At 52.6% G+C, this 27934-nt stretch overlaps 2 protein-coding genes across 5 annotated transcripts in view; one reads left to right on the forward strand and one right to left on the reverse strand.

Moving 5' to 3' along the window:
- The window catches only part of CE3H16orf96 (chromosome E3 C16orf96 homolog), a 53835-nt gene extending 50255 nt beyond the window's left edge, over positions 1-3580 (reverse strand). The window contains exon 1 of one of the 2 annotated variants that reach the window (XM_045461326.1): positions 3450-3580. The gene's annotated coding sequence lies outside the window, so the exon portion shown is untranslated. The remainder of the gene's footprint in view (positions 1-3449) is intronic. The other variant, XM_045461328.1, reaches the window with a different exon arrangement.
- Positions 3451-27869, forward strand: CDIP1 (cell death inducing p53 target 1). 3 transcript variants are annotated; one of them, XM_045461343.1, is made up of 6 exons: positions 3451-3559; positions 24399-24476; positions 24947-25051; positions 25153-25308; positions 26139-26412; positions 26522-27869. In XM_045461343.1, the coding sequence occupies exons 3-6, from the start codon at positions 24967-24969 to the stop codon at positions 26631-26633; spliced, it is 627 nt and encodes a 208-aa protein (XP_045317299.1). In that variant the 5' UTR covers positions 3451-3559; positions 24399-24476; positions 24947-24966; the 3' UTR covers positions 26634-27869. The 3 variants fall into 3 exon arrangements, with proteins under 3 accessions (XP_045317299.1, XP_045317300.1, XP_045317301.1); XM_045461344.1 differs by lacking the exon at positions 3451-3559 and adding an exon at positions 3789-3898; XM_045461345.1 differs by lacking the exon at positions 3451-3559 and adding an exon at positions 3973-4484.
- The last annotated feature ends 65 nt before the right edge of the window (positions 27870-27934 follow it).

Consider the following 27934-nt stretch of genomic DNA (forward strand, 5'->3'; position numbering starts at 1 on the left):
AGACATAGAATCTGAAACAGGCTCCAGGCTCTGAGCTGCTGGCACAGAGCCCAATGTGGGGCTTTGACCTCATGAACCATGAGATCATGAGCTGAGCCGAAGTTCGATGCTTAACTGAAGGAGCCACCTGGGCACCCCACCTTTAGTTTTTGGTTTTTTTTAAATGTAAACTCTGCACCCAACGTTAGGCTCAAACTCACACCCCAAGATCAAGACTCACACATTCTATCCCCTGTGCCAGCCAGGTGCCCCTGCCTTTAGTTTTAAGTGCAAATACAGTTCATGGGAATGCAAGCTGGTGCAGCCACTCTGGAAAACAGTATGGAGGTTCCACAAAACACTAAACACAGAACAACCCTATGACCCAGCAATGGCACTACGAGGCATTTATCCATGGGATACAGGTGTGCTGTTTCGAAGGGACACATGCACCCCCATGTTTATGACAGCACTATCAACAACCAAAGTATGGAAAGAGCCCAAATGTCCATCGATGGATGAATGGATAAAGAAGATGGGGTATATATTTATGATGGAGTATTACTCGGCAATCAAAAAGAATGAAATGTTGCCATCTGCAACTATGTGGATGGAATTGGAGGGTATTATGCAAAGTGAAATTAGTCAGAGAAAGACAAATATGAAGGATTTCACTCATATGAGGCCTTTAAGAGACAAAACAGATGAACATAAGGGAAGGGAAGCAAAAATAATATAAAAACAGGGAGGGGGACAAAACAGAAGAGACTCATAAATATGGAGAACAAACAGAGGGTTACTGGAGGGGCTGTGGGGGGGGATGGGCTAAATGGGTAAGGGGCACTAAGGAATCTACTCCTGAAATCATTGTTGTACTGTATGCTAATTTGGATGTAAATTTTAAAAAATAAAAAGTAACATTAAAAAAATACAGTTCAATAATCTCTTTTATTCTTTGATTCCTTTAACAGCAAGTTGGAGATGGAAGCTCCAATTTTGTAAGCAGGGGAACTGGGGCCCAGGGCACTCTAAGGAGAGCAAATAATAATAGCTACCATCTGGGTCAAGTGCCAGCCTGTGCCAAGCACTGTGCAAAGGGACCTAGCTACAGTAAGCCATTCCATCCTTATGAGAGTCCTAGGGGGCTACTATTGTGTTTATCCCCACTTCCCGGTCAGAAGATTAAGTGTTCTCAACAAGGCCATGCAGTGGTGTGGTCCAAGACTTGACTCCAGTTTGATCTTACTCAATTTTAGGCTCTCACTGGCCCCCTCTGCTATTGGGTGGACTCTGGAGGGTCAGAGCATCTCTCCTGAGCCTCTAGCATAGTGAGGTTTACCTGCCATCTTCTACTTGACCTGTACTACACAGGATACTCTGAACCACCCTTTGCCCTCCTTTCTCTCTGATCGTCCTCTTAGTGTCCCTGGATTTTCCTCTGGATCCTGCCTACAGCCCGTTCTCTTCCTAATGGCTCTTCCTGCCCACAATTTCCACCCCTTGCACATTGCCAGATGATTTGTAGAAAATGCAGGTCTGGTCATATCACTCAAGATACAATGCTTCACATCCCCCATTACTACGGAAGTGGATAAAGTTCTATTTTCCATAGACTCGTCTATAAGACCCTCCTCATCTTTTCCCACCCACTACTCTCCCTTTTCACACCCTACAATCCAGCCATAAAGAAGTGCTTGCATTTCCCCAGAAGCACCTCCATATGTCATTTCTCTGGGACTTTGCATAAGCAACTCTCACTGCTAGGAGTGCCCTCCTAACTTCTTTTACCTGGGGAATTCTTACACATCCTTCAAGTCCTATCTTAAATGTCTATCTCCTCTCTGAAGCTTTCCTCATCTGATTGCTCCCTCCCTGACCTCTCAGAGCACCTTGTTTTGATGTCTTCGATGTCTTCAACACAGACTATTATATTCGTCTCCCTAGCTGGACTATGTGCACTTTGAGAATGGATATTGGGCTTTATTCCATTCTGTATATTTCCAGGCAAAGACCAAAACTTTGCACGGTTGAACAAGCAAATGAATAAATGTTCCATATCTGCACTGTTCAATATGGCATCTACAAGCTACATGTGGCTACTGAGCCCTGGGAATCTAGCTGATCCCAAATGAGATCTGTTTCAAGTCTAAAAACACACTGGATTTCCAATACTTAGGGTTGGAAAAAAACCCATAAAATATCTCATGGATAATTTTTTATACTGACTACTGAAAAATAATATTTTGCACGCATATTGGCTTAAATGAAATATATTAGTAAAATTAACACCACCTGTTTCTTTCTACTTTTTTTTTAAAAAGTTGATTTATTTGAGAGAGTCAGACACAGAATGAGTAGGGGAGGGACAGAGAGAGAGGGAGAGAGAGAATCCCAAGCAGGCTCTGTCCGCACTGTCAGAGCACAAGCCGACATAGGGTTCGAACCCATGACACTGTGAGGTCACAACCTGAGCTGAAACCAAGAGTAACATGCTTAACTGACTGAGCCACCCAGGCACCCCACTTTCTACTTTTTTTTTAAATATGGTTAGAACTTTTAGAATTACATATGTGCTTGTTTCTCAGCTTCTTTTGGTATAAACCATTTTCCACACGGCAATCATAATGATTCCTTAAAATGTCAACTGATCCTAAACAGTGGAGTCTCATTATTAGTGGTAGTTATATTGTATGAAGTCACTGTAAACACGGGATTAGCGAGTAGTGAACCACCACTCCTAGGAGAAATACAGGGTAGGGTTCCTGCCAGCATCCGGTCACATTTGCATTAACCAATCAGTACATAACCATGTTTTATGAATGTTTCTATCTAAAGACATCTTATTTACTCTATGCTGCTGATTCAGTAACACTGAACTAACAGCCAACACCACTATAACTTATAACTGTAACAGTTTTTCTAACACAGGTATTTTCTCCTGAAGGCACATAACAGCCTTTCTGTGCTTAGGAACACTGGACAGTGCTTTGGGGCTAGGCTCAGACACCATTTTAAACAGGAAAATCAACAAAAAGCGCAAGAAGGCAAAAGACGTGGTACTAAACATACACAAAGACACGACTTCACGGTATGAGAGCTAAAATAAGGCAGAATGTTGCCTTAACTGACCTCAGCTTGGCCCCTCCACACCAGGCATCTAAAGCTTCTCCCATTCTGCGCACATTCGCAGAACTCAGAGCACCTCCTCTCAATAAGCATTTGTTGACTAAATAATGGAAGGAAGGTGCACCTTGCTTGGACCGATGCCCTGCTGCCCGGAAGGTGGGAGGGAGCGCTAATTGGGTCCTTCCCTTAGCTTCCGGCTCCTCTTTCGCTGGACACATCTATCCCAGCCCTCCCACGTGTCCAGCCTTCGCCGAAGCGCCTCTGCTCACCCTGACTTCACCAGGGATCGTCACGTGTTGCCAGAAGCCCCGCCCCCGCGCTGACCTCATGGCTCCGCCTCTCACCGTGACGCCCTGCTCCAAAGCCTACCCGCCTCCTTCTGACAGACGCGCGACGGCGAGCTGCGGGGGTGGCCGTTCCTGCTGCTGCGGCCGCAGCGGGTGCCGCGGGGTCGGTGAGTCGCCTCGGCTACTGGAGACAGCTTCCCAGGGAGCCTCCCCCAGGAGCAGGGCTGGGCGTTTGCGGCCCCCGGGGGGAGGGGGGATGACCTCGGACCGCGGAGCCCCCAGCCCCCGCCTGCGGCGCCTGCGCGGTGCATGTCGGGCACTGTGGTCTCCCCGGCCCGCGGAGCGCGCCTCAGGCGCACAGACGGACTACATCTCCCAGAGACCTTTGGGCGGGCGGGGGGCGGCGTGCGCGCAAAGCCCCGCGGGGCTGAGGGTCTCGTCCTCCCAGCGCCTGGACCCCGGCCTGTTTTGGCGTTCGCTCGGCCTCGGGCGCCCGGCCTCCCGAGGTAAAGGGTCCCCGGGGGCGGCGCAGCGGGAGCTGATGCGGTCCAGAGCGGCCCTCGGGGTTTTGACGTCGCACCGTCGCTGGGTTGGCCGGCTCCCCGTGGGGCTGTGGTTCCAGCTTCGCCAGGCCCGGGCGGGCGCCGGGGCCCGGTGCCCTGGGGGCTGCCGGCCCGCTCTTCGGGGTCCTGCTCGCTCATCACCTCTCGCACATCCCCAGTAGGGAAGGTCGGGGAAATACCGTCTCCGGCTTTCCGCGGCGGCTGTGTCCTCGAGGAAAGGGGGTCGGGGGCAGGGTCCTTGTGACGGAAGCCCCTGCTGAGCTCCTCGGTGACCTTGGCAGGCCCGAGGGGCCCGCGCGCCTCTCCCTCCCCCGCCCGTCCCCGCTCGCCGACGTCTGTAGGTCTCCGCGTCCGCGCCCTGCCGGAGGCAGTGACCTGGCCTGGCTTTGAGCCCGGCTTCGTGCCGTCGAGGACCTCGGTGTAGTTGAACTCTCACAGCTTTTTCTAGCCCGGCTTTGGGCACTTGTTCGTGGGTGTGCGTTTCTGTTTTCCTCTAAATGTTCCCAGGAGGCTTCTCAACAGGTGTCAGGTAAGGAGCTAGCGACTCTGAGTTTCTCCTGTGTGGGTTTGAGATCCTTTGCCTCAGAATCACCAGGGCAGGGCCTTTGTTAAACGGGTTGGTTCCTGGGGGCAGCCCCCCCTCCCCCGGGTTCTGATTCAGCAGTTATGGGATGTGCCCAGGACTGTTTAATAAGCTCCCCAGCTAATTCTCCGTCACATTTGGGGTTGAGAAGCTTTATCAAAGTGAAGGACGGAGGTCCTGGGGCAGAGCATTTATACCAGGTTTGCATGTAACCTGGTCCCTCCTGGAAGGCGGGCAGTGCCAGGATAAGTGTGACCTCTCTCCTTGGCACTTTGTTTCTTATCTCCGGGCTGACTTAGGAGTTGGGTGGGAGGAGGTGTGCCAGCTCTGCCTTGCCCTCAATTCCCACATTTAATTATGAAGATTTTGAAAGATACCTAAAAGTTGAGAGAACTTTACGCTGAATGCCCATAGGCCACCACCTAAAATTTAGAATATTTTATTGGATTTTATCACAAATCTAACCAACAGGCCACCTTGTTTGTTTATGTATGTCAAAGTCAGTGTGGACATCAGTCTGTGTCCCTCCCAAATAGTTAAACACGTATATAATAGAGTCGTAGAATCTTGCATGTTGTTTTTTAACTAACAGAAGTCCTGGGTGTTGAAGGTTTATCTCTCTGTCTCCCACCCCTGTGGAGCTGAAGGAGTTTCGAGGTTTTTCCATAGGATAGGCCCGTGGAACCAGGAAAGAACTTTACACGTGCTCTTACAAAGACTTGGAAAACTGCGGCCCATGGCTCCAAAATCACTAAGAGCAGAAACATGGAGTGTGGGACGTAGAGTAATATGTCAGGGACCAAAACTGTTTTGAGGGGCCACGAATGAAATGTATCCTAATAGATTGCTCCGGCATATCATGCCAGCCATAGTGATAGGTTGTCAGCCTGAATACTCTGTCTCTGCTCTTCACAGAGTAAGCTTGCTTGGTTTGAGCCTGCCTGTTTGGTGTATTTTCTAAAGCTCCAAGGGAACAGCGCTGCATAGCCCAGTTGACAAGCTTGGAGTCCCCTGGGCTGAGTACTTTGTTCTGTAGCCACAAACACCAACCCTTAATCCTTTCTGGTTGTCTGAGAGGGAGAGAAGTGACCAGTCCTGTGGAAATTTGTCTCCAGTTTCAGAAACACCATTCAAAGGGCATGCACATCTTTTTATCCATGTAGGACACAGGGGACTGTGGCGGTTAGAGTCACGGCACCTTATATTGATGTCTTTGTCCTTACATGAATGGAAGCGGTCACGCTGGTGGGAAGGCAGCATGCAGGGGGAGCTCAGCAGCTAATGTTGGCCCTCAGTGGGGAGGAGAGAGGAGAGCCAGGCTCACAGGGGTGGCGTGAGGTTTATTATGCCTCCACAAAGGGACTTGGAAATGGAGTGTACAGAGGGGGAGCGTGCCAGTTTCTAGAACCCCACAGACGGCTTCCGGCTTCTCATCCTTGCAGTCGGGACTCTCCCAGGCACGTCTCCCCAGGAGATGGGAATACTGCATTGCAATTTAGTGCTGCAGAGGAGAGGGGTGCTGGGCCTGGGCCTGTGGCAAAGCCTCTCCCCGGAGAGGGCAGCCCACCCAGGGAGAGGCAGGTCTGGTTGCTCTTGAGCCTGCAGACCAAGCACCTTTCCTGCTCTGTGAGTCATCAGGTTCTGGTGACAATGGTGGGGTTCTGGGGCCAGTACTGTCTAGACTCGGCAGACTGTGCTGGGGGCACTTCTGTCGCTTCCAAGCTGTGTGACCGGGCATTTGCCCTCCCAGAACCTCACTTGCTACATCTGTGATAGGTGAAAAGCAACACCCAGGTGAGATAGTCCTGTGTCTGTTCTCACTAAAAGATTAGTGTCCCCTCATGTCAGACGAACTAAAACCAGCACAGAACCATGCAGTGCAGGGTAAGGAAGTCCAGTGACCTGATTGCTTCCATAAAAGTGGTTGTGATGTCTTTTGGGAATGTCGGATCAATTTTCCAGAAAGCGTTTGTCATCGTCATTTTGGTGCTCCTTATCCATGGGTACTATGAGCCCCTTCATGTCCCCTTTGTGGTCTGGCCACTGGGAGCCCCAGCACCATTGATTCTTACCACGAGTTCTCATGAAGGTCCAGTAAAAACTGGGGTTGTGCTGGATACATGATGTGTCCAATAAGTGTTGATTCAGTCTGAATTCACATCTTTTCCAATGTCTTTGTTTTCGCTTGAAGGAGAAATAGAGGCCAGGGAAGGCAGAGGAGGTAGAGAGGGCTGAAGGTGTGTCGGGGTGGGGTCTGGGGAGAATTCGAACCCTCTGTTCCTCCGGGAGGAAGTGAAACTTGTCACAGTCCTAATCAGTATTAAGGGCAAAGGTCTTAGAGGCTGGGGAGGCAGCAGCGAATGCAGCTGTGTTTGCAGGGAGTTCTCTCTGTACCTGCTTTGGGCCCACCTGGCAGCGTCCTCACCTGTGTTGCGTCTCACAGCTGAGGAATGATTCGGAAGATGGCCAGATAGTGGCACAGCAGGGCTGAAGGGGGTGATGCTGAGGGGAACATGGGCTGTCCTGGCCTCATGGTGAAAAGTGCTCCAGGGCATTGCCTGTGACTCTAGAAAAGGGGTCTTTTGGATTTTTGACCATAAACAAAGGCGCTTTCATCAGGAAATCAGGGACTCTATCTCTGCTACGGCTGTGTTCTGGCCCCGTGGCTGTGGGTGGTGGGCATTTGGGCCAGGAATAGCACAGGAAACCTGATTAGGCTGACCTCAACCCTCACGGACTCGCTTATTTTGTATACCCATGCCAGGGGCTGGGCAAGGCCTGTGGGGACCCAAGTGGGAGAGCCCCCCCAGTTGCTCTGGTTGGGAGGTGAGTAAAGTGTAAAGGGAGTCACAGGGAAGGCGAGGGGTCCGGGGAGGTGTGTGGAGGTTGAGGGAGGGTTCTGGGTAAGGTCCTTTCGTAGGAGTGGGGTTTGCTTTGTTTGGAGAAGAGCGCATTGCAACCTGGGTGGCTGCAGTAGAGTGCAGTGGAGAGACAGGGAACATGGGGCCAGGTCTAGACTCTTCCCCCTTAGACCTTGACCAGTAGGTGACAAAGTGGATCTCAGACCTTTCTGAACCATGACATTGGCAGGGCTTGCCAGAGCAGGGCCAGAAAAGAGTCTGGAACACCTCTCAGACATCCGTCTTGGGGACGGGGGCACTGCTAATGACATAGGACCTATGGGATGGGGAAGAGCCCCTGCCCAGAGTACCAGCCAGGCTGCATTACTTATCCACCGAGTCAGCCAGTATTTGACGTGCTTCCCAGAGCTGTGGAGATACTGGCCCCAGACCCTGTCCGTGCTATCCGGGAGCTGCTGGTTCTTCTGGGGAAGCTGAGCCCTTGACCCTAGTGTTCTGTTTCCCCTCTGCTCATGGTGACTCTGGTGTCCCAGGCCTGGAATCCCCACCCTCCTTCCTGCAGGGCCCACATGGCCTGAAGCCTCTCCAGTGCCCTGACCCACAGAAGCCCCTTCTCACCTGGAGCACCTGCTGTCCTGGGTTCTCATCTGGGTTTTGCTCAGTATCTTTTGCAAATTCTTCCTGAATGTGAGCTGGCTTGGTCGCAGGATGTGCAGCTCCCTGAGGGCGGGGACCACAAGATGAGTGACCTCCATGGAGGGGTCCATGAAATGTTGGCTGAATTAAGGAGTGAAGAATCTAAATCCCTTGAAAGAAAGAAAAGACAGACTTAGATAGTGACAGCTGTGCTGGTAACGCTGGCCCTTGCCGGTCCTGGGAGACTTCCGCACTGCTCCAGGCTGGAACCTCGGACCCCTTCTCACCTCTTGGACTCTTGGGGCATTCTCTGCTGTCTGAGGCTCAGGCCTCAGTTTCTGTCCTGTGTAGACAAGCTGTGGTTATGTGTATTTCTGTGTGCATTTACCTGCTTTGCCTGTCCCATTTCTCTGTGGCCCCACTCAAACTGGCCAAAAAGAAGGCATGCCTCCTACAGGTGGGGGCTGAGTGCTAAGGGTTCCCAACCTCTAGCAGCCCCCTGTTGATGTCAGGACTTTGGGGACCCACATTAGTACACCAGGCATCGTGCAGGAAGTAGAGAGCCGTGGGACAAACGGACAACCTGATTTTCCAAACCCTCCATCTCACTTGGAATAAAAGTGGATTTCCTCTAGCTGCCTGAGGCCCTGGCCTGCCTCCCCCTGAGGGCCGGTCTCTCTGCCCTCAGCTCCTCCCACTCTCCTGGCACCCATGCTCCCCAGCCCCCAGCGTGGTGTGGGCACACTGCAGGTCTCTGCACTTAACCCTCTTTGCTTGGACCTTCTTTGCACAGCTGTGCACGTGGCCTGTCCCATCTTTGGCCTGAGGGCTGCCCACTCTGAGAAACCCTCCCTGTTTAAAATTGCATCCCTGTAGCACTTCCTTCCCTGCTCTCTGTGCCTCCATGGCATGCATCACTGTCTGACAACTGTAATCTTTACCTGTTTCTGTGTTCTATCTCCCCCCAAATGTAAGGTCTGTTAAGACATGTCTTTCCCCATCTTCAGGGCGTAGGTAGTGCCTGGCTTATAGGTGTGCTGGGTCTTTATGTATTGAAGAAAGTTGCATAGTGTGTCTGCATTTCAGCTGTCCTGTCTTTGTAAGGGCTGGTAAAGTCCTGAGGTGTAGGGACCATGGTCTGCGTGTGCCCTGGTGCTCCGTGAAGTACAGGTAATACATTGTTGAATACAGGGTTGAATTCCCAACTGAACATTCAGTGGCTGGGTTCTAAAGTCAGCTGGTGGAGCAGACACCTCATGGTCCACCTGCCCTGGAGAGGCCTTGAGTTGTCTGTGAGCTCAGAGGCTTGCAGGAACTGGGCTCCTGACGAGGCCGCGCGTGTTCCCACGTTCTGGTCCTCCCCAGCCTGGCCTTCACTGAGGGAAAAGCAGGGGGACTGGTCAGCTCACTTGAGTTGTTTTCTCTTTCAGTTCTGGGTGAGTGAAATCCCTGTAAACTCATGGTGGCATTCCCGTGTGCGCAGCCCTCTGTGGGAGTGTGGGATCCGCTGGAGCATACTTTTGAGTACGTGTGAGAAAAGAGACCGGGCTGAGACCGGTGCGTCGAACGCACATCGGGCACAAGGCCGGACCCCTCTCCGAGAAGCTGGGCCGGCTGAAAGGTGGTCTCTAGATGTGTGACTCATAGAGAAGTATGCACATGGCCATAAATAAGGCAACTCCAGATATAGTGTGAGCTCCCATTTTCCCAAGGAGAAGATCGAAAATAGTTCTTTTGTCCCAAGTGGCATGAGTAAACTCTTTGGGCCAGATGTCCGTTGACAGTGAAAGGAATTTCGTTAACCTTCCATATACTATTTCTTGTAAGGTAATTCAAAATACGGGTTAGGTGTTTCCTCACTCACGTGCGGAGCACTTTTGTTCCCACTCTTCCCTTTCACCTTTGTGGACATCATGTCGTCGTGGACGCCAGCCCCGCCTGACTGGCACGCTTCAACTGGAGAGCGTATCCCTGGACTGTTCTGGTTTCTCAGCTTTTTCCATTGATCTTGCAACATAGCTTCTTACTGTGTGCTCTTCAGATGCTTATCTCTGACAACATCCAACCATTGCAGTGGTCTCCAGGAAGAATTACTCATCTGCGACATGTTGACTGGTTTTGGCTTTTTTCACTTGGTGCCATCCAGACGACCTCTAGCAGCATGTCACGCTGGCACTGGTGAGGTTGTTGCAACTCCTGTTCTGCACCCAGCTGTGCTTTGTTTAAGATAATTGGGAGAATGCCCTGGAACAGGAAAGATGTAAATGATGTACGAATACTTCCTCACTGCTCTGGGCAGGGAGACCTGGATAAGGTCTGGTTAAGCTCCCCTGCTGGGCCAGCAACGACGCTGTAGTCATTTGTGTCTGAAGTAAGATTCTTCCAGCCGGGTGGCCGTGACTGTCGTGGCCATGTGGCTTGGTTGCACGTAGGGCCTCGTGCTTTTACATGGATCAGAATGGTATGTCTTGATCTGAGATAACTGATTAAAATGGAGTCAATGCAAAGACTGCTTTGTGTCAGCTCAGTGCAGGCAGAGGTAAGGATTCCTTCTTTTCAGGGCTTCCTGGTTGTCTAAGTGATGGTTCTGTAGATTCTTCCTGCTTCTAAAATGAGCTGGCCCTTTAGTTCACAAGCCCTGCCTGTCGGACAGGTGCAGATGACCGGTGTATTCATCGGGGGCTGCGGCTCTGTCTGGTTTCCACCCTCGTTCCATCCTCCTCCTCCCCTGTCAGGCTCCGGAGGCCCATCCTGCCGGGGGGGCACCTTTGAAGGCGGAGGAGATGCTGGACCACAGGTCAGAGGCCTGGCCTGCACTACCAGCGCCTGCCCCAGCTGCTGGCCTCAGGCGAGCCCAGGAACCTTGTCCGTCTCAGTTTTACATGCGTCCATTGGGCTTTTCTTCCTGCCCTCCTCTGCCACGTGACCTGCTGGCTCCCCAGGCAGGGTCTCTGAGGTTAGAACTCCTTGGATAGCCTTTATGTTCCAGCTTACGGGTCCAGACCCTCAGTTTTACTGGAGGACGCAAGGTGCCCTGGTCCAGAGAACTGGCTCCTGCTAGCAGACTCTTATGGGACCAGCGTGAAGACTGTCACACCGCTTCTGAGAGGAGAGCTGGGAAATCGACAGTCCTCGGGTGTGCTTCTTGGACTATTGCTTTTCCTGTAGGCAAAATTCGATTACAATTGGAGGTATCTTTCAGGATTGAGGAGGAATATGCCTACATTTATGAGCCTTTTTGGGAAGGAACCAGTCAAAGGAGCCGCTCATCCTAGAAAAATTAGAAACTACAGGTAAAACTTTCAGTATGTGTGTTTGTATATAAACAAGTGATCCAAAATCTTATTACCTAGAGAAAACAATTCTTCACATTTGGTGTGTAATTTGTATGTAAATATATATCTTTAAAGTAGAATCACAGGGTGCCTGGGTGGCTCAGTTGGTTAAGCATCCGACTTTGGCTCAGGTCATGATCTCACAGTTCTTGGTTTGAGCTCTGCTCTGTGCTGACAGCTCAGAGTCTGGAGCCCGCATTGGATTCTGTGTCTCCCTCTCTCTCTGCTCCTCCCCTGCTCATACTCTGTCTCCCTCTCTCTTTCTCTCAAAAATAAACATTAAAAACTTAAAAAAAAAAAAAAAGACAACCTTTCTACCTCTGAAATGGGTCTGTATCATGTTCTGGGGCGAAAAATATTATGCTGTATGGATAAACCACGTGGGTAACCAGTCCCTTTGGTGGAACACAAGATGTTGATACATACAAACACTTTGCATGTGACTCTTTGCTCACGTGTTCACTTATCTCTAGGACAAGTGCCTTGAAATGGAATTAGTCAAATAGAATGAAGAGGTAGCAACATTGTCCTCCAGACAAGCCCTACTAACCTGCTCTGCTGTGGCCCGCGTGCTCCTGACACTCGGGGACTCAGAGTGGTTTGCTGAGGCTTTGACAAGAATTCAGCATGATGTAAATTGTACAGTTATTACCGTTGTCATCGTCACAGCTCCTGGAGGTCTTACTGCTTTTTAGTTTAGACCCATTCTTTGAGTCCTGTCTGTCTGCCTTTTGATTTTGCTTCTAAGAGCAACCAGTGTATTTTCTCTCTTTTAATTGTGGACTTCTCATGCTCTGCTTGCGGCTCCATAAATACAAGTGACGTGAGCAAGAATTTGCGTTGAGCACCGTGTGACAGGCTCTGAGCTGTGTGCTCCTCCCAGCCTCATTTATGCCTCTGCACACGTCTGCTGGGGGGCAGGGGCTGCTGCTGCCATGTTACACATGAGAAAGCTGGGGGACCAGACGGCTGGTGTGGGATCTGGCGTCCGGGCACCGGGTGAGGATTCTGTTCTTTCAGCTTGACCTGGGACTTGAGGGCGCAGGCCTCCCTGTGAAAGGGCACCGGTGATGGCTCGTGGGGCCATTGGCTTGGGCTGATGTACTAGCTGTTTGGCGCGGTGATCGTGATCAGGGAGGAGCGTGCAGGCTGGGTGGGATGAGAGAGGCAGATGGGAAAACCAGATCTGCTTTCTGGTCCTTTCCGTGTCTTTAGCTTGTTTTGAATATTTAGAATTCCCCTGGCATCAGATAAGCCCCTATTCACGTGTAAAAATACGTCGTTAGCAGCCACCAGCGATGCTATCTGAGGGAAGGATTGTCTCTCATCCCGCCTCCATCGGTAAGAACAATGGAAATGGGCCACAGGCAGGATTTCCCAGGCCCTCTGGGGCTAGAACTTGGCAGCTCAAGGGCCTGCTTGGTGAACCTGTGCGGAGGCTAGAGAAAGCCAAGTCCATGGGAAGTCCACGATGGGAGCTTTTCAGCTATGGACCACTTGTCGACATACCTTCAGCCTAACTAGCACTATACCTTCTTTTAAAGCATTTTTAATGTTTATTTTTTGAGAGAGAGAGAGAGCGAGCACACGCATGAGCCAGGGAGGGGCAGAGAGAGAGGGAGACACAGAGTCTGAAGCGGGCTCCAGGCTCTGAGCTGTCAGTGCAGAGCCCGACGCGGGGCTTGAACCCACGAGCCGTGACATCATGACCTGACCCCAAGTCAGATGGTTAACTGACAGAGCTACCCAGGTGCCCCTAGCACTGTACACTTTTTTTTTTTTTTTAACATTTATTTATTTTTGAGAGACAGAGAGAGACAGAGCATGAGCAGGGGAGGGGCAGAGAGGGAGAGAGACACAGAATCCACAGCAGGCTCCAGGCTCTGAGCTGTCAGCACAGAGCCAGACGTGGGGTTTGAACCCATCAACTGTGAGATCATGACCTGAGCCAAAGTCGGATGCTCAACCAACTGAGCCACCCAGGCACCCCAGCACTGTATACTTTTAATGACACTTGTATTCCTTCCTTGAGAATAATCAACTTGAAATTTACCAGTCACAAGTAATTTCCTACTGTAGTATGAGAATTGCTGGAAAACTAGCACTTCTGTTTCTCTTTGATTACTGGAATTAGGTCTGGCTGCATTTACGAGGAAACCCAAAGAAACCAACTTAAAGCAAGTTTGTTTCTTTCTCACACGGAAGAGATGGGAAGTGGTAGTCTCAGTGCCTGCGTGGTGTCTCTGGTCTTCCACGGCCTGGGCACCGTCACGTGTCTTTGGTGTGGCTTCCATGCCCAGGGTCACCTCGTGGTCAAGCATGGCTCTGGGAGCTGCTGCATCCATATTCCAGGCAGCGGACAGGAGGGCAGGAGGACGAAAGGTGGGCTCCCCTCTAGCACCTTCCTGCCAGTCCTTACATCACTACTCTATGACTCACTGGCCAGAGTGTAGTCGTGTGATCACAGGTGACTGGACAAAAGGCTTGGGAGTATCTTAGCTAAGACGTTGTTGCCCTGAATAAAAATGGAGTGTGTTGGTCCACGTAAGGAAACTGAGGCTCAGAGAGATTCAGTAACTTGTCCAAGGTCCTACAGTCTGTCATAGTGGGCAGGATGCCATTGAACCCTGTGCTCTCAAAACTTTATTGCTGGTTGAGAAAGAAAGTTGACATCTTTGTTCCTGAAGACTGAGTGGTTGGGGATGCGGGGCACCATTTAGGATCACAGGCCAGGAAAGAAGAGGCCAGGGCGCTGCTGTGGAGGTGCTATGGGCTTCCCGGCCCTTGACCCTGCCTGTTGGTGCAGCTCCCCCATGGGGGTCCACGGTCTGTGTGCTCCGGCAGAGCAGCCCCCTGTGGCCGTGCAGCTTGAACAGGGGCTCCAGGCTGGGACCTGGCCACCCACAGTGGTGCGGCCTCTGTCCTTCACCTGTCACTCCCCGTCCAGCCGCTGCTCCCATCCCCTCCTTGGCCTGCTGGTCTCATTAACTCCACCTCCTCCTGCCTTGCTCGGAGAGCCATTCCCTGACCCCCAGAATGTGTCCAGTTTTTCTGTGCTTTCAAAGTGCCCTAGACTACACTGCACACTTTGTAGTTAGGTTTGGCGTTTGGTGTGGTTATTTAATGCCTGTCTTCCCCCGGTTGATTGTGAGCTTCTGGAAGGCAGGGACTGTGCTGTCACTTCCTGCATGCTACACAACTACTGTTGTGAACCAACAGTTGGTTACTCCCAGAAGAAGCACCGTCCCACCCTGCAAGGACCTCTCTGAAGTGGCGATCACACAGACTGTTAAGCCCAGCCCGGGGGGCTTGGGATAACAGAACGGTGCATGGTGTTGCCCCGGAAGTCTGTGACCGTCCCTGGCAAGTAAGTCCCCCAGTCATTGACACCTCCCGTTGGCCTGGTCCTTCCGTGGCTTCTCCACATCCATGTCTCAGTTCTCACACAGCCTCCAGGGAGGGCAGGTAAGGTTGGGATGATGCACTCACGTGTGGGCCGGGCCTGCTGTGAGGGGGTTCAGCAGGGGGCAACGCGGGCTCTCCTTCCCCCTTTTCTGGGTGGCTCTTGGACACCGAGAGGGTGTTTGGCTTGTGTACCCCGGGCCTCTAACCTTCCTGGGCAGCGGGTGCCTGTCTGTCCAGCACATGGGAGGCTGCGGGCAACGTGGAAAGCTGAGTTTCCCCAACAAATCCCAAAGTCCTGCTCCAAGCCAGGTACCTGGAACATGCATCCTGGGGACAGAGGAGCCCCTCTGGGGCCAGCTGGCTTCCTAGTGCCACTGCTGCTGGGAAGGTGGTTCCTCCAGAGGGGGGCAGTGCGCAGGCCAGCCCGCCTTCAGAAAGGTCCCGCAGCTGCTGCCGCCAGGCCACCTTGCCCCAGGCTTTCGGCAGATGCCCAGAGTGTCCGGGCTGAGCACCCTTCCCAGGGGCGTCACTGCCTGTGAAGGTGGGCCCTTTGGGAGCAGCCGTCTGGTACCTCATACATAGCATCTCTTCAGGAGTCCCACGGAGCAAGTAGCCTCAACTTGGCTCTGTCACCAAGGAACTCTGCGGGGCTGAGCTACTCAGAGGGGGTTTGATTCTGAGACACCCCAGGATCCTGTGGGGCGCACACACCGGGACCCCCGCAGTTGCAGGGGCAGGAGCTGCGTGGCAGAGGCCTTGGTGCCTGTTTCCTTTTCTTTCCTGTTGCAGGTTGTTCAGAGTGAACGATGATAATAGCAGGTGCCATTATTCGGTGTTCTGTGCTAGGTCCTGAGCTCCTGCACACACCATTGACCTTAAACCTTGCTCCAACCCCCCCAGGTAGGCATGCTTTCCTCTATTTACAAACTCTGGAATCTGAGACACGGTGAGGTCACACAGCTGGAAAGTGGTCAGCTGGTGTGAGCTGGTCAGATGCTTCCTGGAAAGCCCACGTCCCTGGGCGGGGCGGGCTCACCGGCTGGGCCACTGCAGCTCTCCCAGCTCTCCCTGGCCGTGGAGCCCCTTCCAGTCTGCGGGCTCCCCTAGCCCAGCAGTACTCAAGCGGTGATGCGTGCGGTCTCCTGGAGGCTTCCGGGAGTCTGACGGTCACAAATCCAGTGACGCTAAGACGTGGCATCGCCCTTCTCAGCATGCTGGCTTTGCTTTTGTGGTGCAAAAGCAGCGAGGGCACGAAACTGCTGTTGGGATGCTGTTCACCACACCCATGACTCCTACGAGAGAAAGCAGTAAAAATGATTAATTTTACTAAATAATCCTGACCCTCGAGTACACATCTTTTTAACATTCTACATGATGAAACATGTGACAGATCAATGCACACACCAAGTATGATGGATGCCCCAGGAAGAAGCACATGTATAGTCATTTGACTGGTGAGCTGAACTCGCTTTTTCGTGGTGCTCCACGTTTCCTTAAAAGAACGACTGATCTACAGACCATGGTTACCTAGGCTTGGAGATTTAGTGGGCGTTTTCTTCAAAATGAACAGTGAGCCCGCTACTTCAAGGAAAACAATTGCCCTCTGTTTTTAGAATTGTCTCCAGTGATAAATTTGTTCTTCTGTTTGTGGCCAATGATAAAATGAACTTTCAAGGGGATGTCAGAATTATGGGAAACTTGTATCTGCCGCTGTGAGCTTGACAGTTTCCCATTAGTTAGACTCTTCTGATGAGATTGGAGGTGTTATGGTGTGATTTGAGGGTGGGGAATGCTATGTATCGTAAGGTGTGTCAGCCCTGTTAGCTCTACGTAATTGGGGCTCCGTGTTTTCCAGATGAGCCACGCGTGCAGTTAGAAGCCATGCATGTGTAAAGGAGCCATTCGAAATGCAGAGTAGAAGAATGAATTGTTACCAGGCATGGGAAAAATTCACTAAGGATTCAGATTCCATATTGTAGCTAACCTTTGAGAAGGTACCACTTGTCAGGTTTGGCTGTGGTATGGAAGAATGTCCACAGTTACGGATCTGAAGGGACTATTCAAATGACCCTCCCATTTCCAGATACTTATCTGTGGGAAGCTGGATGTTCTTTAGTACTTCAACCAAAACAACATAGCACAGCCCACTGGAGGGAGAGGCAGACAAGAGAACCCAGCAGACTTCTCGTAGGCCGGAAATTAAAAAGGATTCCAAACATGTAAAACAATGCCGGTTGTCTCATTACAGTTGTTTAGGAAGGTAGTTGTTTGGGAAGGTAGTTCTTTTAACTATTTATGTTGACATGTAATGCATTTATTGTTTTTTAATGAATGAATAAATACTTGTAAAAAGTCCTCATTTTTCATTTCTAGTATGGCCAGTATTGGTAGACCACAAAAACAAAACCTTTTTGGAGTCCTCAACAATTGAGTGTGAGGGAGTCCGGAGACTCAGAACACTGGAGAACTGCTCTTGCAGGCCCCTGGGGAGACCGAGGTCACAAATTCCTCCTTCTGGGCACTGTCCTCTGCCCGTGCCCCTCCTCCGTCCTCCAGGAGAGCCCTCTCATGAAGAGATGGGTCTTTGCACCAGGCATTCTGTCCCTGCCCTGGGTCTGGGGTCCTGTGGGGGCAGGGCTGGGTAGCTCTTGGCGGTGTGCGGGGGACGGTTCAGGTCTGGGCCCGGGTCCACCCAGCTCCCGTGGGAAGCCCGCCTTGGATCAGCAGCAGCTTCTGCAGCAAAGGGTGAACAGTCGGGAGCACAGTGGAGCTCAGAGGCATTTCCCAGGGCCCCGAGGTCTTGTGCTTGTAACTCCTCCCTGTGATGTGAGGGGACAGAGGAAAGCAGCTGAAATCGGTGCACCAGGAGGTGAATGCCTCCTCTGTGTCACCAGGGACCAAAGCTGCCCATTGCTGCTCTGTCCTAAAAGTGTATTCTTTTCAAGATTTTAGTCAAGCAAATAATACAGATACCTCTTTGTTTAATAGATGTGTGTGTGCTTGCACATGTGTGTAATGAAAGAAGTCTCACTTCTCTTGACCGTGACTGCCAGACTTCAACCCCAGAGACGATGATCTTGGTCTGGGTGTTTCTTCTCTGTCTCTTTGGTTTATAACGGTGCACACACAGATAGCTACACCTGGGTGGGTTTTGCTTTTGAGGGATGTAATTATAATTCACATGCCATCCAATCCACCCTTTTAAAGTAAACAGTCTGGGGTGCCTGGATGGCTCAGTTGGTTCAATGTCCAGCTCTTGATTTTGGCTCAGGTCATGATCCCAGGATCGTGGGATCGCGCCTCAAGTCAGGCTCCATGCTGAGCTTGGGGTCTGCTTAAGATGCTCTCTCTCCCTCTGCCACTCTCCCCCGACTGCAGGCTCTCTCTAAAATAAAGATAAAGTGCCCAGTTCAGTGGCTTTAGTATGTTGAAAGAGCTCTGCCACCTTCACCACTGTCTGATTCCATAGCCTTATTGTTCCCCCCAGCAGACGTGTGTTTTGACCCTAAAGGGCTCTGCTCCCCTGCACAGTGAGTCTGCCAGGCGCCTGTCATTATCACTGTTCATGCAGCCTGGTCAGGAGGCAGGGGTTCTAGTCCCAGGAAGACCGAAGCTCACAGAGGGTCTGTGACTCGCTCAGGGCCATCGGCTTCAAGGCCAGGGCTGACTCCAGACCTCCACACTCTCCATGTATGCCCTGTTTTCCCGTTAACCGGTGACTGACATGAGGCAGATCCTTGCCGTGCTGTGAATGGGAGAAGGGGGGTGGGGTCTTGGGTTCTTGCCTTCCTGCCCCCACATTGGAACCGTGTCCTGTCCTTGGAGCTATCCCGTTCCTCATCTGCTTAAAGTATTGTGTTGGATGCAGACAGGGCCTGGGATTGGTGGGGCGGGAGTAGGGGTGGTGAGGCAGTAAGACAGTTTTGCTTGGTTTCATGGCCCCACAGCCTAAAGCCCCTAGCAGGCACCTCAGGACATCATTTCTTTCCTCACACCTGGGGAAGCCTCACTTGGCCCCTCCAGCTCATCAGAGGAGAAGCAAGAACCTGTCCATGGGCGTTAGGCCTGATTATTCTCTGTGGTACGGCTTAGGGTGGAACCCACCTTGGGGTGCAGGGCAGAAGTTTGTATTCTGCAGTGGGCTTGCGCTGAGTGCCAAGTGGGGCCAGGCTCCAGTGGCTGCTGGTCCAGCAGGTGGCACTCAGGACTCCACGGGGCTGAGGGAAGCTGTGGGCAGCTTTGCAGAAGGGGCCTGGCTCTGTGCCCGGGAGATCCATGCCGTCCCCCCAGAAGCCTTAGCACCTGCTGCCCTTGGGAAAATGAGATCACGGCAGAGACAGGCCAGCCGTAGGTCCACAGACAGACAGACGTGGAGGTGGCTTTCATCTCAGTTTAGGGTGACTTGAGTAATTCCATCCTACGTGGACGCACAGTGGGTCCTAGCCTATGTTGATTGTGGGTGTGGGGGCCAGGCTGGGCCTGAGGTGGCCCCATCCTGTCTCTCAGTGGGCCAAGAAGCATGTGCAGGCCTGCCCATGCATCTCTTGCCAGCGACCACTCGGGACCTCTCTCCTGGGCATACTGCCCCCGTCCTTTGGGGCTCTCCTGAATCTGTCCTCAGCTCCCCAGGGCCTTACTGTCCTGTGGCAGGCCATGGCCCTTTCCATTCTAAGGGTTTTCTTGCTGATCTCAAGGAAATGAGTGTGCAAAGAATCACAGTGGACAGCGCGGGGGGTGCTGCAGGCACAGGGTGTATCTTACAGTCCACAGCACCTTCTCAGGAGTCTTGAGCCTTCTAATTCATGAGCCACCTGGCCCAAGCTGCCTCCCTCCCCCAGCAAAGGTCAGGACTCTTACTTCCAGGGCAGCCTCAGTCCTGAAAATGCAGTTAAGGGGACACTGATGTCCTCTGTCATTTTGACTCGAGGCTCCTGTGACCAGGTGCCAACCAGTAACCTAACCTCCACCCTGCACACATTTCCAGATCCTGCTTAGTTTCAGCCTCTGGAAAGCGGCTCTGTTTCCCAAGGGTCATCGGCTTGTAAAGTAGGAGCTGTTGGGGCTGGGGCATCACTTTCATCCAGGACTAAGTGGGAAATCCCTCAGTGTCCCTAGACCTTCACTGGAAAACAGGGAAACAGGAACTGAACGTTAAAGAGAAGCCATTGAAAACACCTGACACTGTGATTGTAAGGATGTGTGACCCTAGGTGTGACAGGAGCGTGCTTACTTTCTCAAGGTGGGGGTGGTAGGAGGGCTGCCCCGTGGGACTGAGGGGGACAGGTTAGCACCCATAGCAACCACCCTGGGAGTGTCCAGAGACTGTCTCACCAGGTCCTCACTCAGGAACATCTCTTGGGCTTCTGAGGCTGTGCAAGGTGTGGGGGGTCTGTGTTCCTGGAGTACACTGCCCTTGAAGCCTGCATGGGGCGTGCCCCTGACTGGGGTGCCTGCACTGTGACTCTGTGACATGACCACTTCGTTTAAGAGTTGTCCTTTTTGGGGGGCACCTGGGTGGCTCAGTTGGTTAAGCGTGTGACTCTTGGTTTCAGCTCAGGTCATGATCTCACGGCTTGTGAGATTGAGCTCCGCATCTGGCTCCATGCTGACAGCACAGAGCCTGCTTGGGATTCTCTCTCTTCCTCTCTGCCTCTCCCCTGCTCACTCACTCTGTCTCTCAGATAAACAAACTTAACAACAAAAAGAATCATCCTTCTTGTGTGATGTGCTTTGGCTCATGGAGTCCTGGTGTCCTGGGTGCCCCATCTCTCTGCCCTCACACCCGTGCGCTGCTGGGGACCGGACTGGGAGACTGAGAGGCCAGTCTTGGGTTTCCGGGACTGCATGTTGACTTCACTGAGCTCCCAGGACCCCTGGCCCCCAGACCCCCCTCTTCTGTTGGGAACTGCAAACTGATGGGGACGGGGTCTGGTGGCCTTCCCTAGCCTCTAGTGATACATGCTCCAACCAGGGTGTGATCTCAGATTACACGTTTGCATTTGTAGCTTAATTTGAGCAGTGTGCATTTTTATTGGAAAACTTGTGCTTTTGGACATGTGGGTTGGGTTTGTTTTTTTTTTTTTTTAAGATCATAGCAGTCTTACAGTTTTTATTACACCTCACATGATGCAGTTTTGTGGCATGCACATTGGTTTTATATTGGGAGGCGCTGGGGGGTGGAGATTGAATTCCAGAAAAGTTGATGATCCGTTTTTCAGAAACCTTTTTCCATACCAAAGGGGCCTACCCCAGTCTCTGCCACAGGTCACAGTTCCAGAAGGCAGCTGGAAGATGGTTCGGTTTGGATGTAGAGGGGAGGGGAGGGAGTAGGGGTGAGGCAGTGAGACAGGGGAGCAGTAGAGCCCTGCTGTGCAAGGGAGGCATGGAGGCAGGTGGTGGTACGGTCTGTGGCCCAAGTGGCAGTGTCCCTGTGCACACTGCAGGTGTCCATGTGGCTGGCAGCTGTGCCTGCTCTAGGAACAGTGGTCGACTCAGTCGGGTGGGTACCAGGGGAGGGCCTTGCCCTGTGTGGCGGGCTCGTGCCATCATTATGACGGTGGAATTCCAGAAGCAGAATCTCGTGCTCTCAGAAACCATGGAATTAGATCTAGTGATGATGGTGAAAAGGCAGGCCACTCTTGTGTCTTCAGAGGTGGCACAAGTGCGCAGGTGGCCCCGGGACACGGGGGTGCCTGGAAGACCCAGGCTGGTTCCTCTCTCCCAGGACCCGAGAAGCTCTTCTTCCTGGCCGGGTCCCTGGTGAGCTGGGACCCGGAGATAGACAGTGGTGCCACCTCAGGGGCATCCCAGATGGTTGTAGGATAGGAGTTTAAGGCAGGTATTGGCCCCTATCAGAGAGACTTAGTGTAATACAGAGTGTTCCGCCGACGCAAGTCAAGTCTCTTAAGGAAAGCTGCCTTTTCCTGCCGTCGGGAGGGCGCCTGGTGGGCTGGTAAGGGTCCCCAGGCCCAGCACACACATTCCAGTCCTGCCTAAGCAGACCTCGTGTGATGCCCTTTAGAGACTCTGTGGCCTCCCTTTCTTGACCGTGCACTATTGAAATTCTCCTGCAGGCAGGGTTGGTTGGTGGGAGAGTCGTGCCAGGGTCCTAGACTCGACTCTACCTCTTATATGCCATGTGACCGCAGATAAGTCTCCTCCTCCTCTTATATGCCACATGACCTTGGATAAGTCCCCATCTTTTCTTGGTTTCCATGTCTTTAAAGGATTATTAGAAGTAGCAACTCAAAAGAACAGGTCATAATATATAAACTCTTGGGAGATGTTCTGCTTCATAGTGGTCAAAGAAGTAAGTAACCAAGTTGTCATTTTAACATTACACATTAGCAATTAACAGTAGTATCCAAAGTTTGTACTGTAAGTTGCCATCATCCTTCCCAAAAAGCACAAAGTGGCCATACCCTTGGACCTAATAATTTCACTTCTGGCAGGTTTGACCAAAGGAAATAACCCAAGAAAATGAAAGAGTGTTAGCCAAAGGTTTTCTGTCTCGCTCTCTTTTTTTTTTTTTTTTTCTGAAAGTAACAAGAAGCCTTCTAAATGCCTTAATAAGGGTTGGTAAACCGTGATGGGCCCATTTTAGGGAATATTAAAATTGATGGTCGTGGTGTCTTGTAAGATGGAGAAAATACACGTGATACATATTAAAACCGTCACACCAGCAACTATATAAAAATATGGGTGACTATGCATAAGACAGGCAGGGATATACAGAGAGACTGGCTGCGTGAGATCGGACAATTTTTTTTTAATGTTTTATTGACATAATCAAATATCATATGATTTCCCCATTTAATGTGTGCGGTTCACTCTTGTATTTTTAAAATTTTCTTTATTTTGAGAGAGGACAAGCTTGAGCTGGGGAGGGGTAGAGAGAGGGAGAGAGAAATAACCCTAAGCAGGCTCTGCATTGTCAGTGTGGAGCCTGATAGGGGCTTGAACTCTAGAACTGTGAGATCATGATCTGAGCTGAAATCCAGAGTCAGAGGCTTAACCGACTGAGCTACCCAGGCGCCCCAATTCACTGGTTTTTAATATATTTTGCAACCATCATTACTACCAGTGTTGGCAAGGAAACCAAAAAGAAACTCCATATTCATCACTGTCTGCCCACCCCCACCTCCTAAGCCCTGACACCCATGAATATGATTCTTGTGTCTGGATTGGCCAGTTCTGGATGTAAGGAATCACACTGTATGTAGCCTTTTGTGTCTGGTCTCTTTCACTGAGCGGCCTGTTTTCCAGGTTCATCCAGGTTGTAGCATTCCACTGTGGGCACACATCAGCACGTGTACAGTTGGGCTATCGACCTATCAGTGGTTGGATGCTGTCAGTTGCGTACGTTTTTTGGCTACTATGAAGAATGCTGCTGTGAACGTTTGTGTACAAGTTTCTGTGTGTTTTCCCCGTTCTCCTGTATACACACGTGGGAGGGGAATCACCTGGGTCATGTGGTAATTAACTGTATTAACCTTTTGAAGAACCACCAGGCAGTGTAAAGGTGCTGTGCTTTCGTGTGCCCCACCCCCAGCAGTGTGGGGGTTCCAGTTTCTCTACATAATACTTGTTACTTTCCCGTTGTGGTAACAAGAAATGGTACCTCATTGTGGTTTTGACTTGCATTTCCTTTTGGCTAGGTGTTCAGCTTCTCATGTACTCATTGAACATTTGTTTTTATCTTTGGAGAAATGTGTATTCAGATCCTTTGCCATTTTTTAACGGGGTTTTTTTGTTAATGAGTTAGAGTTCTTTATATAGATATTGTAAATACAAGTTCTTTAGCAGGTAGAGGATGTATAAAAATCTGTGCCGTGTGCAGTCTCTCCACTTTCTTGGTGGTGCCCTTGAAACCCAAGCTTTTAATTTTACTGATATCCATTTTATTTCTTTTGCTGCTTGGACTTGGTCTTTCAGGCCCTGCCACTGATGTGTGAAATTTAACGAGGCTCCAGGCTCCCTCTGCCCCCCCTACGTAGGGTCGTCTGGGGCCCTTCATCCCCATGTGGCTCTGAACTTCACTCGTGGGCCTCTAGGACAGGGATGGTTTCACTGCATGTCTCTCTGTCCTGTTTAGAGTTAGTTCCTATTATTTTATTTCACTTAAAAAAACATGAAGCCCTACTTCAAAATGCTAATTTCTAGCCTTCTATGCTGGGCACAGTGAAAAGGAGGGGCCTTGCTGAAGGAGACAGGGTGCCAACCCAGGGCAGGAAGGCCCCAGGTTTCCCGTTTCTCCCCAGGGCCCAGCAGCAGGTGCTCAGGGAGCCTTGGGAGGGAAAGAAGTGAGGGAAATGTTTCACTCTGCATCTTCTTTCCTACCCATCCTCAACAAGCACAAGGGCCTCTGTGCTGCATGCACAGCGGCTGTGAGAGCTGGGGAGTAGGGAGACGCCTGTTCTCATTTCTTCCTGCAGTGGCTGCGGGTCTGTGGGGGCCAGTCTGAGCCTGCTGGGGAGGGACCTGGGACCAGCAGCGGAGAGGAAGGGGACCTGAGTGGGTGGGCAAGTGGGAGGGTGATGTGCTGGGAGGGGCAGAACCAGCCCCGAATGGGGGAGGGAGTGTGGCTGAGGCCTGCCTCTTCTCCCCCGCCCACCCCCCAACAGCTCCCCAGAGGCCTGCGTGTCTGCGTGGCAGTGGAAGGAGCCTCTCCTGCTTCCCCTTCTGAGTGCCTGGGATTCGAGGTAACAAGTCTCCCAGATCCTCTCCCACAGGCAAGCCACGCAATGCTCCGGCACGGAGGCAGCTTGCTGCCTTGAGGGAGGGAGGGAGGGTCTGCCTTACCATGTTCTGCCCTCACAGGGCACCCTTGCCCTCTGGCTCGGATGCAGGGGCATGGGTGATGGTGCAGGATGGTGGCTTTGGGCCTGGCATATCCTTGGCAATGGTGGGGCATCTCCAGGGCCTAGAGGGAGCCCACTGACTCCAAACCCCTTTCCTGAAGGAATTAGTCCTAGTCCATAAGCCCTGTCCCCACCCAGAGCACGGAGATTTACGTGGAGGAGTAAAATACACTCGAGCTGCAAGGGCAGGGCACACCTGTGGGAGCGCTCACGGGAGGCTGCGTGCTTGGGCTCCGAGGACGGTCACAGGCCGATGCCTGACCAGCATGCAGAGGCTGGGAGCTTGGTTCACGTCTGGGTTTTTGTTCCAGGCCCAGGAGAAGCAGCAGAGATGTCCAACGAGCCACCCCCTCCTTATCCTGGAGGCCCCACGGCCCCCCTTCTGGAGGAGAAGAGTGGAGCCCCACCTACCCCAGGTAGGGCTCAGTGCCCCTGATGGTCCCAGCTCCTAGAAGCTGGTGCCTGACTCTGCAGCCACTGCCCTCTGACCTCCCTCTTCCTGCCCTTCTCTGTCCAGGCCGCACCTCCCCAGCTGTGATGCAGCCCCCACCAGGCATGTCGATGCCCCCCGCAGACATCGGTCCCCCACCCTATGAGCCACCAGGTCACGCGATGCCTCAGCCCGGCTTCATCCCCCCGCACATGAATGCAGACGGCACGTACATGCCTCCAGGTAAGTAGGGTAGGGGAGCACAGGGTCTGCCCTGCCCAGCACCCAGTGTGTTATCTGGGCTGCCATTCACCCTTTGGTGTAGGCAGGTGGTCTGCCTGCCGTGTGTTCTCTAGTAAGGGGCGGGGGGGGGGGGGGCTGCCTCTCGGTGTGGATGGTTGAGGGGTGGGGCACAAGTGTCCTAGAGCAAGGCGCTGCTGTGCAGGTGTTGTGGGCAAACCATGTGAGCCCTGGGCCCTGCTGGGGGTAGGGTTAGCTCCTGGGAGGGCTCCTCAGGCCTGTGAGAGGTACTGACTCATGGGTGCTGCAGGGGCCTCTCCCTGCCAGGGCGTGGAGTCTGGTGGAGGTCTGGGCTCCTGCTCACCCAGCAGTTCTCCAGAAGGACTTCTCAGGCTGGAGAAAGTCCCAGGGCTCTTGCACAGGCGGCCCCAGGTATTTCAGTGCAGGATCTGACGCTGGTGGGAAGGAGAGCCCTGTGTGCGTGAGAGGGCCTTGGGCTGGTGTGCGGCGAGGCTTTCCCTCCTGTGGGACACAGCGTCCCGTCCCCTTTGTGCCAGAGGCAGGGAGCACACACATGAGGCGGAGACCAAGGAGAGATGAGGCCTTCTCCCAGCTCTGCCACGTCTGGCTGGACCAAGTAGCTGCTCTGTCCTGGTGCTCACAGGGTCGGGACCAGGAAGGGCTGGGAGACTGTCACGGTCACCTTGGCCCAGGACCTGGTCCCTGAGGCCTCATTTTGTGTCCTGGGGTCCTTGGGGCCTTGTGCTTACCTCTCACGTGGGGCAGGTGGCAAGCCAGCCACGTCTTTGTTCTGTTTTTTTGTGCCATTTCAGGTTTCTACCCTCCTCCAGGCCCCCACCCACCCATGGGCTACTATCCACCAGGGCCCTATCCGCCAGGGCCCTATCCTGGCCCTGGGGGCCACACTGCCACAGTCCTAGTTCCTTCAGGGGCCGCCACCACGGTGACGGTGCTGCAGGGAGAGATCTTTGAAGGTGCACCTGTACAGACGGTATGTCCCCACTGCCAGCAGGCCATCACCACCAAGATCTCCTATGAGATTGGCCTGATGAACTTCGTGCTGGGCTTCTTCTGCTGCTTCATGGGGTAGGTGGTGTGGGCGCCTAGAGGGTAGGGGCTGGAGTAAGCTTGGGTGCCCTGGGTGCCCTCAATGCCTTCTCCTCTGACCTCCCTGCCTTCCCGGTCTCTGATTCAGGTGTGATCTGGGCTGCTGCTTGATCCCTTGCCTCATCAACGATTTCAAGGACGTGACGCACACGTGCCCCAGCTGCAAAGCCTACATCTACACGTACAAGCGCCTGTGCTAACGGAGCCGGGACTGGACTCCCTGCTGTCAGTCTGGCCCCCTGTGCTTCTGCTCCCCTTGCTCAGTGGCTCGCTTCCCCGCTCCCACTTGGGGATGGAAGCCGTTCCACCGGTCCCCTGGAAGTCCTGTCCTTTTTGGCTTGCCCTTCCCTGAGCATCTGACTCTTCGGCAAAAATTCTGTTGGATTTAAGGCCAAGGGTCAGCGAGTGGCAGGCGGATGGCACTGAGCCGCATGTTGCTGGTTTGCTTGGTGTTTGTGATGAGGAAGATAAACTGGGAAGGGTCTCCTCGCACAGTCTCCCTGCTGGGGTCGCTCTCATTCCTCTTCTGTACAAAGTATAGATTTGGTCCAGACTCTCCCTGGGACCAAAAGCAGCCAGAGCAGAACTGGGGCCTGCACTGGGGCTGTATCTGTAGCCACGGTTATTTCTGATCTGCTGGGCTGAGAGAGGGGGAGTGGACCCAAGCAGGACAGGGACGTAAGGCCTGACTCTGTTTTGGGGTGCCAGAGGTGGGCATGAGTATTAGAAGGAATGACTCTGGCCCTCAGAACTCAGAAACTCAACACCTTTTCCAAGTGCCCAGGAGTCACCTGGGGTAAGGTAGAGAGGTTACCACACCTGCAAGTAATGGGGTAAGCAGCTAAGGTTCCCGCTTGCCAAGAAGGGACTTGCCTCTGGCCCCTGCCCAGCTCCCTTTCTGGCCACCCCTCCACAAACCCATCTTTGCTAGTGCCAGAAGGAACGCCCAGGAGCCTAGCCCATCTGCCTATACCACATCCTTGCTGTGTGTGGGCAAGACCTTTGCCCAGGGGCTGGCGTAGCCCAGCCAGGACTGGCGGGGACGGGGACCGCTTGGCAAACACGCTCAGATTTGCAGTGCGTTTATGGATCCTCCTCCCAGTAAACGCTGGGCCCCTTCTCCTGGCTGACTTGCTGTCACTGTGCTTGTTTCAGCAGCAGGTACTGCAGCAGGAGCAGCTGTGGCACTGGACTAGGACAGGCTGGGGATGAGGAAGGAGCAGCCACACGTGGCGGAAGTGCCCTGGTGGACACCTGCCCTGGGCCTGAGCCCACACTGTATTTCCTGGTTTGTCTGTGAACTTGATCATGTGGACCGCTGTACCCGCCGCCCCTCTCCTCGTCTCGCACTGCCACTGCATGGCCTCCTGTCACTGTGAATCATGGCTGCTCTCAGTTTGTAGTATCTCATTAAATTGGCCCTTTCACTCCCCTGCCCTGGGCCTCTGCTCTCTTGCCTGGCTTCCTTCTTCAAGGGAAAGAGGGTGGGGCTAGAAGTGGT

The sequence above is a fragment of the Leopardus geoffroyi genome, chromosome E3 (assembly GCF_018350155.1).
Source record: "Leopardus geoffroyi isolate Oge1 chromosome E3, O.geoffroyi_Oge1_pat1.0, whole genome shotgun sequence".
Classification (NCBI taxonomy): Eukaryota; Metazoa; Chordata; class Mammalia; order Carnivora; family Felidae; genus Leopardus; species Leopardus geoffroyi.